The sequence below is a fragment of the Leptidea sinapis genome, chromosome 3, assembly GCF_905404315.1.
Source record: "Leptidea sinapis chromosome 3, ilLepSina1.1, whole genome shotgun sequence".
Classification (NCBI taxonomy): domain Eukaryota; kingdom Metazoa; phylum Arthropoda; class Insecta; order Lepidoptera; family Pieridae; genus Leptidea; species Leptidea sinapis.
In genome coordinates this window covers 7,621,199-7,630,807 of record NC_066267.1, presented here as the reverse complement: position 1 = coordinate 7,630,807, position 9,609 = coordinate 7,621,199, and the positions used below count along the sequence as shown (strand labels likewise).

The window sequence follows — 9,609 nt, the reverse complement described above, 5'->3', positions numbered from 1 at the left end:
ATAGATGCGGACGCGGTCCTTTAAATCTACGCGGAGCCAGAGAGTAGACAGGTCCCTACCTCAAAATTGCCGAGACGGCGACAGCAGATATCCTCCCTAACGTACACACATACCCCGGCATATGACATATCGCTAGGTCGAGATATCTGCGTTTCCGTAAGGAAACACAACGCCGGCTGCGCCGTCTCAAAGTGGTGGTGGACGGCGTTTAAGTTGGAGTGAATTCCCCGGATGTTACAAAAGTCCACATTAAGCGTGGAGCGGGGTACCGTGGTGTTGCTGCCCTGTTTGTCCTGTGACATACGCGGTACTGTGCCCTCCCCAGAATACGAGGGGCAGCCCGAGCGCGAATGCTCGGGGAGGGATTCTCCGACTCTACTAGAGCCGGTACCCTCCTGGGGTAATTTCTGTTTGAATACCGCTCTCATATTTTGTTGGGGGGAAGGGGGGAGGGGGGAATGGCCTCCGGTCCTCGACACTAACCTATGCGAAACATAGCGGCATTAAGCCGCTACTTCACACCGGTATTCTGTGCGAGTGTGGTAAGTAACCCGAACGAGTCTGGCCCGATTGTACTGACGTCAAAAAACGGTAGCGTGACTCTCCCACTTTCAATAAGTCGCCTCTTACGACACCCTTGGGCCTGGGACTACCCTATTCTTTTTACGCCCCGGGGAAGCGCAGGGCTACTTACTTAAATGTCATAATAATATAATTTTTGATGACTTAATTTGTATTTTTTTTGTACCTGTGAATGCCTACTGATTATAAAAGAAAGACTGACAGAGGTATGGCAAGCCGCGAAATATATGATCTCACAGCAGAAGTAGCTTTGTGACTGATAAATGTCCGCGACTCGGCTTGGAGTTACTACCTGAACAAAGTGTGTTTCGTAGGTACTTAAAAAGTCTAATTTTATTAAATACCTTCAATAACCCTAATACTTCTCAAAAATAATATGTCTCTTCGACCCCTATTTCATCTTACCTCGATATGAGGGGAGTTGAAACAAGTTGATCTGTTACGGTTTTTCACCACAATAATAAAAGCTCCTTGAAAACCGCACTGTGGAGGACCGCCACACATCCAGATGGTGGGGATGATATCCCAACTTGTGGCGTGTCGTGCGAAGGTGGAATTCGGCGGTAGGAATCAGGTTAAACAGCTCTTCGGAACACTCCCCGTGATAAATGTGGTAGAAGACACATAATGAAGCGACGTCTCTACGCAACGCCAAGTTATCTAGCCGTTCACAGAGCACTGGGTCCCCGACAATTCGAGCTGCTCTGCGTTGCACGCGGTCAAATGGGTCGAGCTGATACTGGGGTGCGCCAGACCAGAGATGACAGCAATACTCCATGTGTGGCCGGACCAGAGATGACAGCAATACTCCATGTGTGGCCGGACCAGAGCGTTAAAATGTGGGCCGGCTTGAAGTATTGCCGTGCTCTATTAATGACGCCTAGTTTCTTCGAAGCCAATTTGGCTTTACCCTCAGGATGGTCACGAAATTGGCAGTCGCTCGAGATTTCGAGACCGAGTATTCCGATACTAGGCGAGGCTTTAAGGGAAGTGCTGTGGAAGAGCGGTGATACGACAAATTGGGTTTATTTAGTGGTAAACGCACAAACTTGAGTGTTCTGGGGGTTAAATTGGACAAGGTTCAATTTACCCCATTCCGCGATCTTCTCAAGAGAGGACTTGATAGGAGACACAAGTTTCTCGTGGCACTGCTCGACGATTGCCCGAGAGAGACCTGCATGGCCCGTGTATACGGCATCACCAGTGCTGTCGTCTGCATATCAATGTATGTTGGAGGTGTCCAACATATCATTTAAATGCAGAAGAAATAGTGTGGGAGATAGCATACAGCCTTGGGGCACTCCAGCATTCACGGGCTTCGGGTTCGAGCAATATCCATTGACAACGACCTGAATGCTGCTCCCAGTGAGGAAGCTTTGAGTTGGAGGTCCACTTGCACAAGCTCTCAGGAAGCCCAAATGATGGAAGTTTTGAGAGGAGGGTTTTAGGTTGATCTATCAATTTTTATAAAGATCTGTAGAATATTATATACTTACGCCGTCCCTAAAGTCTTTGCTGAATGTGTTTGAAATAAGCATTACTTAAATTAGTGGTACTATAATTATTAATATCTCGTTTTTTTATTTGACTGCAAAACCACAAGGTAGTGTTTAGTTTTTAACAGGTTTGTAAGATTAAGTTTAGTATTGATGTTATGTTCCTATTAATCATATCTTCTATCAATTCACACACAATTGATATAATATGAAAGACACTTTTCTGGACTGTTTTTGTAATGTGTTACTTTCTTGCCGGAACCAGTCACTTTTAGGATGGAATTTATAATACATATTGTTTGAATGGAATATAAGGTATCAACATGCCGAATTTTACTAAATTAGGTGCCTCAGTTGTTACATACTAAGCTTTAGAAATAACTATAGTTCTTTAACTCTGTAATTTTCCGCAATGAAAAGCATCTAAGATGTTCACTGGGGATATTAGATACTACCATGCAAATATTCATTTAAATGGGTACAAGAGCTTTAGAGATTAGGCTATACACAAAAAATACAGAGAAACATAAAATTTGAAAAAAATCTGAATTTGTTCTATTTCTCTTACTTATATCTGACTCAGCATTTTTTTCTATGTACAGATATTTGACCTCTACAGTTTTATTACAAGTAAGAGTAAGTCACAAGACATTTGAATATTTTTTACATAGATTGTAATAAAAATAATTTGAAAATTATGAACCTGTAAAAATTGCTTTAAAAAATAGCTATTAGTTTGTTGCTACTTCTTCTCATTGAGTTTAATGTCAACCTTTTTCATAATGGTGGGAAATGGAAAAATGTATAAATCAGAGGTTAACATTTCAACACTTCATTTACTATTTCATATCCAACAACTTTGTTTTTCATTCATATTATTTTTATTTCCAAGCTAAATTATGCAAATAATGTAAAATAATATACACAAGTACTTAATTACTGGTGTAATTGACAAGCCCTTACAGCTATTAACTGTAGCAATATAAATAATGGTGCAAAAACTTCACTGTATTCTATGGCTGAATCACCTTGAAGCTTCCGGCATAATAAAAATTTGAATACAAAAGTTAAACCAAGGAATATACAACTCCAACAAGCTCTGTATATTGAGGCTTTATAACTCTGTAATGTCATCCGAATGCAAACAATACAACAAAAATATGCATTCATTGCATCACTCACAAACAATGGTGCAAATACTGTCCACCAAGCACTATTAACAACACCATCTATTTTAAGAGCTAACAGGGCAGAGAAAATTGTGATTGTTATCAAATTAATCCATATTTCAAACACAGTTAGTCCAATCCATTGCACTATTTCATTGAGAGAGAAGAACATGTTTATTGATTAGCTCCAAGCATAGCCGTTCGGGAGACTTTTATGTGAACAGCTGAGTTATTTCGCACTTGTGAGCCATAGTCTAAATCATCAGTAAGTGGTTCCAAGTCATCTGTAACAAATATAAAAGTACTTATTTTCCCTTTCCTTAATAAATTCAAATACTAGTTTTATAGAGGTTTCTGTAAGGCATAGCTTTCTTTAGTTCATATGAACAATATGTTTCATTACTATATAATGTTTATAGGTAATATGTATGAAAGTAACTACTTTAGTTGAAGAGGCAGTATAAAGATAAAAATTACATTGAAATAATCTCACCGACTAAACATACAGTTCCTGTGTTTACTTCGAGTTCACAGGTGCCTGCAAAGTTTTTCTCAACCTGTAAAGCTAGATTACAACATCTTTGAATTGCAGAACCAAGTCCATGTATTATTATTTCATTTTCTCCTTTCGTCAGCAACTCACAGCATTTGTCTAGCTGGGCCTGAATAAAATTATTTGTTAAATTAGTTATTGTTTAATCAATGAAAATAATATTTCAATCAAAACTTGAATATTGCCTTAAAATTTGTTTTCCTTGTAACAAAAATAACGTTATCTCCACCCTTCGGTCGAGAAGCAATTCTTTTTTTTACGATATAGTTATCATTAACAATACGTTTTTGTTTAGTTTGTTCTGGTTTCTTTTGCGAAGTATCTTCATTTGAAATATTCTCCATAATAGTGTTATTTGATATTTCCACAGAGTACCTTTGTATTATTATTTCAATTTTCAAGTGACATTGACATGAACTGTTTCAGTTTTCTATAATTGTCCCGTTCGGGACAGGCAAGAGTCATGGACTATCATCCTATGTTTTTTCTTTCCACTCCTGTTAAAGAATTTTTGGCTCGTACGTTCTGTTCATCGGCCGCTTGAAGTATTTGAGTTCACTTTCTCAGTAGGTAATCAAGTGTTTTTTTTCTAATAAATTAGGGAAAAGAATCGCTTTTAAGTTACACCGAAATTTGGATCGGAGATAAAATTATAGGTAGTTACTAAATTAGATTAAATAGTATTATTTACGGAAAAAATCTATGTAGGTATTGTACGTATTGACAGCTATACATTATTACTATAAATAAATATATTTAGAAAGTGTAGTATATATGAAAGCGTTATCAGAATAAAGAAGAGTATTTGTGGATGTAGGGAAAGGAACAGTGAGTTATTTCAATACATCTAAAAAGAAGTTAAAAAGGCATTAAATGCGTTTATTTTCTCAATATTGATTCCCTTAGAATTCTTTTTCAAGTCTTTCGCTAGTTTATATACAGGGCAGGAACATAGTACACACATACATACATATCTCCAAAGTTATATTCTCATTCACAAAGAGGCTTATAAATAATTTAAAATATAAAGTGTGTTTTTTAGCTAGAACAGAATGGGAAAATCCTTTTCCACTCTGTCTAAGTATATAGGAAGAAAATCTGGAATGTTTGATGATTGTTTATAGACTTTCTATTAATTAAGGAATTATTATTAATTATAACTTTAGGAATCCTGACCGTTAGAAGGTTTTGCGGGTAGTATATGGAAGAAGTATTTTCAAAAGATTTAGTACAGGTTTCGATAGTGTTGTCACTAGTTTTACTACCTTCGTGTGTGATATCCCCTATATCATCTGCTACTATTTTATCATGCTTCTTTTTTTCTTATAACAGGATATAATAACATATTTATATGATTTCAATTGCAATCTGTTCGCTTATTAAGACAACTATCCATGATTATTTCTGATTCATAAGATAATATATTGTGAGTGGATACTGTAATAACATCCTCCGGGTTAATTCGGGTGGCACGTTATATAAGAACGAACGATTACTATGAAAAATGAAAACTGAAGTTTTCATTTTTCAAGCCCAGACACTAACTATGCACTAAAACTAATACAAATATTAATACACTCTAATGTTCCATAAATCTTAATTTTTCTAAAATAAAAAAGCGAAAGTAAACATGACCAATCGATTAACCGTTTCCCGCGCCCTTTTTTCCTGTTTGAAGTATACACGTATCCTTTTTACATTTGACATTGGCACATTATTAATTTTTTAATGGCTCTGGCAGTCTTGTAAGCCAACATGGAATTTAACACTATTTAGGCTCAAAGCTCAGCATATCTACTCTTTTTAGGTTACATTTAAAGAAAGTAAAAAATAAATTAAGAGATAATTTATAATATTATATTCGTATTAGTTTCTATAGAATAGAATACTGAATCGAAGAATATATACTAGTGGATTGATTATGCTCTATTTCTTTTTCAATGTTCTTCATCATAGCCTGAAGATGTATATATAGGCCTTTCCTAAAGATTTCCATAGCGACCTATGTTGGGTGGTCTGCGTCCAACATTTCGGTGCTCCTTTTATCAAGTCATCAGCCCATCTTGTGGGGGGCTGTCCCGTATTTAGAGAACCTGGTGTACTCATCGATTATCAGCGCTGCGAGTGATGCGGGCTGCTGATTGCCTCTTTATTTTACTAATTTATTTCCTCTACGGTGGTATTAGTTCTACTTGAGAATATATTTATTACCGATTCTTATGCTTAGTGAATCTCCGAGTATAGCTCTCTCAATATTTCCTTCAGTTAACCATAAAAAACAATAGCCTCCATAACATACAGTTAAGGACAGTGTTTCGTTGCCATAATACACACATTTAGTTTTTAGGCACTGTGGGATATTGGACGTACTGCGCAGTTTGACGATAGCTGCCCAGCTGAGTTGGATTTTTGCTTACTAACTTGATTGTGTGTCCTAGGTACTTGTAGTGGCCATCAACTTTGAGGTACATTTCTCTACTATTATCGTAATCGGCGCTATATGGACGTTTTCAAAATCTTCGTGTTTTCCACGTTTATTTTTAAGCCCATCTGCTAAAACTGCATTGAGATCACCGTTTATGTTATCATAGGCCACATTTGCCACTCATGGATGATTATAATAATAGATCTTCTGTATAATCTGATGAAAAGTAGTCCCCGTACTCTTTCTGGAACCAGCTTGTTCGACTGGCAGGAACTCATTAAACATGCGCGTGAGGCGATTAGTAATGTCCCTCCAAAATAACTTGTAAATGTGGCTAAAAAGCGAAATCATCTTGGTGGTGTCAAAATCAAATTTTTTTATTCAAAATAGGATATAAAAGTCAAAAACTACCACCCATTCTAAAAGGTACGCCTCAGACCTGAGAAGAACGGGCGCAACAATCTCAGCGGAGTTCTTATTTTTATATAAAAAATATTGTTGCAAAGTAAAATCGTACAATAAAATTTATTATTTATTAGCCTGTAGGCGGTCGCTCAATTCCCAATCAGTGGTATCATTAAGAAAGTTATTTATGTCACACACAATTTTTTTTAACAATTCTTTTGTATACGAAATACATTATTTTATAAAAGAATAATAGAATAGAATAAAAGAAATACATTTATTTTGAACATTATCTGGGATCTTGTAAAATCATGTACAACGCCCCACAAAAGACTTACTAACTCGATTTAGCCGAGTAGTAGGCATTGTATGTTTGTTCCAGGTGTTAACATTATGTAACCATAATGACAGTTTCTAGCAAGTTCACCTATGTGCCTATGTACATACATTACATTATCAAGAATATGTGGAGAGGCAACAGTCAAGATGTTTATTTCATAATACTATGAAAATAACTAAAAGAAACTAGTCGGGCCGTATCTACGTCGGTTAATTGTCTAATATTTCTAATCGCGCATGCTGCAGAACTAAGTCTATTCGCCAATCCTTCAATATGGGGGCCCCATTGTAAGGTCTCAGGTGGTCACCCTCCCAGTAGTAGAAAAAGTGATCTGACTTCAGAATAATATTGTACTCATGCCATGTACGCGAACACCACTTTCGCTACCTTCTGATTATGTAAGTAAAACAAAAATTCATGGTTCGCAGCAGGAATTTTCTGTTTTTCATACAACATACGGACTTATGTGCTTGCATTTTTTATTCTGAGGCAATTCGCGTTCGCAAAAGAAATCGCACTAAATAAACCACAATATCTCGCGAGCTTATTATGCTAACATTATGACCGCCCTACGCGATATATACGAATCGCGTGTGTATTTGCTTTTGCTGTTGTTACTTAGATCAATCCATATCTCCACTAATAAATATCTGTCAAGAAATAGTTATGTCTGGAAATGTCGCTTTGACTTTAAAACAAAACGTCTTCTCAGTTAATCTATCAATTCATTATTATCACCGTTTCTCATAGCGGAAGCAATGATTAAAAATCATATATAGTGTACATAAACTCCATATGTTTAATAAAAATTATTGTTCTCGAACTTAATGTGATGTAACTTTATTAAAATAATATCAAAGGCATGAAGTAATATGGGCTGCGTGTGCTGTTCCCTAAGTTCATTTGTGTCCATCCTCTTAGATGCTCTTGAAAGGTAGGTAAATTCTTCTTAAATACCTTTTTAGCCTTCGCAGGCTATACCTACACAAGCACAGGGTAGTGAATCATAAAACATCTTACAAGATTATTCGAGCCGTCATTGTAAACTCTTTCAAACAAAGTCACCCTAGGTGGACCTGAGAGGACAGTAAATGACAGTAAATGAGTAAATGACAGTAATGATGAATAACTTTCTGTGTATCTTGTTTAGAGACGCTTATTCAATGTCCTGAAATTAATTGGTTTGTGTTTATTTCTGTCTTATAATTGTGATATTAGATGCCATATCTATGTATTTATAATAAAAAGGAAATATCTAACTCTTTTTGAGGCGCAATCACGCAAAACTACCTACTCACTACTTAGTGTGTCAGGATGGGACTCTGCGGTGACTATATATTTTTTGTATTCCATCGATCCATAGCGAGGTCGAGGTACGACGTATTTAAAATTTGACAGGGGTTAAGTAATGTAATGACCAGATATACAATATGTCAAACGGTATCATCTGTCCTAGCCGTTCACCGCCGTACAAGCGTTCCATGATAGAGTACCTACCCGTTGATGGCCGCTTCTTTGGAGGTTCCAGCTCTAGATGAAATTCATATAAACTGAGTGATTATATTTCAGAGTATCACTATGTACGGTTTGTGCGATGTTGACGTGCTGCCTTACCGTAACAATAATTACGGTGATGGTCATGGGCATCGGCATAGGCTTCCATTATTGCTTCGTGCAGAATTCAGTGGAATCTATGGGTTCGTATTTCAGTAGCTGAATCCCTTAGTATTAAGTTTGCATTTATATATCTGACTTACGTGTTTTAGCGAAAATTCCTATTAATTTTATGTTAATGAATGTATATATACGTTGACAACTTAAGAAAGATATATAAATAAAGATATAAATAAGATTAATATATATTTGAGAGGAGCCTGATGCGCCAGAGCAAGACGTGGTATCGGAGATCTGGTTGAGAGTTAAATCCCCGTTACCAACATTTTATAAGTATTCTTATCCATGTCTGGGTTTCCATATTATCAATGGATGAACATGCAGCGAAAGTATTCAAATTATAAATAATATCCGATGATAAATTAGCATAGTTATTAGATAATATGTATATGAATTTTTGTTCTAAAAGTGTGAAATATCGGATCGTATAAGGCCATGGCCGTGTAGACATGTCCACATATAACGAATTCGGCGATAAAAGCTACGAAGCGAAAGACTGAGTATGTGTTGCACAGCGAGTGAAAGAGTAGGAAGTCCATTCTTTTGTTGCATTTCGTTATATTATTTATATTCGCAGTGAGTAATATACAGGCCAAGATCGTTACCTCAATTCCTTGTTTTGGCTATATGACTCACTCATATACCCTTGACCAGTAGAGACAAGAAAATGCGGACGTAAATTATTTCGCTACTTAGTTACCTCATATTAATAAATTCTTACTAATGGCTTAACTGTATCCCTTAGAAAAAGCCGCAGTAGCCGTCGGTGCTTTGAGATCAGGACCGACAAAGCCAACACCTGGACACGTTCTACGTTCTTTAGACAAAGCAGTTCAACGTGGCTTTGCGCATCGAGTGGCGCGCAGAGAAGCAGATTCTCCGCCAGAATCTTATAATAACAATACAGTCTTCTATAAACTCTTCGGATATAATTCATCGTCAATCGATAACCGAATAACATCATT

General features: G+C 36.7%; 2 protein-coding genes across 2 annotated transcripts; both read right to left on the bottom strand.

Moving 5' to 3' along the window:
* Positions 1-3,007: 3,007 nt before the first annotated feature.
* On the bottom strand, positions 3,008-3,419 carry LOC126979483 (transmembrane protein 203). The gene has a single exon (XM_050828808.1). It carries the CDS (start codon positions 3,417-3,419, stop codon positions 3,015-3,017), a length of 405 nt encoding a protein of 134 aa, XP_050684765.1. The 3' UTR covers positions 3,008-3,014.
* Positions 3,420-3,421: 2 nt separating this feature from the next.
* LOC126979329 (ribonuclease P protein subunit p20) lies at positions 3,422-4,217 on the bottom strand. The gene is made up of 3 exons (XM_050828572.1): positions 3,986-4,217; positions 3,741-3,909; positions 3,422-3,531 (listed from the first exon to the last, which is right to left on the bottom strand). Exons 1-3 carry the CDS (start codon positions 4,142-4,144, stop codon positions 3,422-3,424), a joined length of 438 nt encoding a protein of 145 aa, XP_050684529.1. The 5' UTR covers positions 4,145-4,217.
* Between the last annotated feature and the right edge of the window lie 5,392 nt (positions 4,218-9,609).

Bases quoted from the DNA above. Each gene is read 5' to 3' on its own strand.
- LOC126979483 (XM_050828808.1), bottom strand. From the start codon at position 3,419: ATGTTCTTCTCTCTCAATGAAATAGTGCAATGGATTGGACTAACTGTG.
- LOC126979329 (XM_050828572.1), bottom strand. From the start codon at position 4,144: ATGGAGAATATTTCAAATGAAGATACTTCGCAAAAGAAACCAGAACAA. The intron at 3,910-3,985 runs GCAATATTCAAG...AATTTTATTCAG, and splicing joins CAAGGAAAACAAATTTTAAG to GCCCAGCTAGACAAATGCTG. The intron at 3,532-3,740 runs GTGAGATTATTT...TATTTGTTACAG, and splicing joins AGGAACTGTATGTTTAGTCG to ATGACTTGGAACCACTTACT.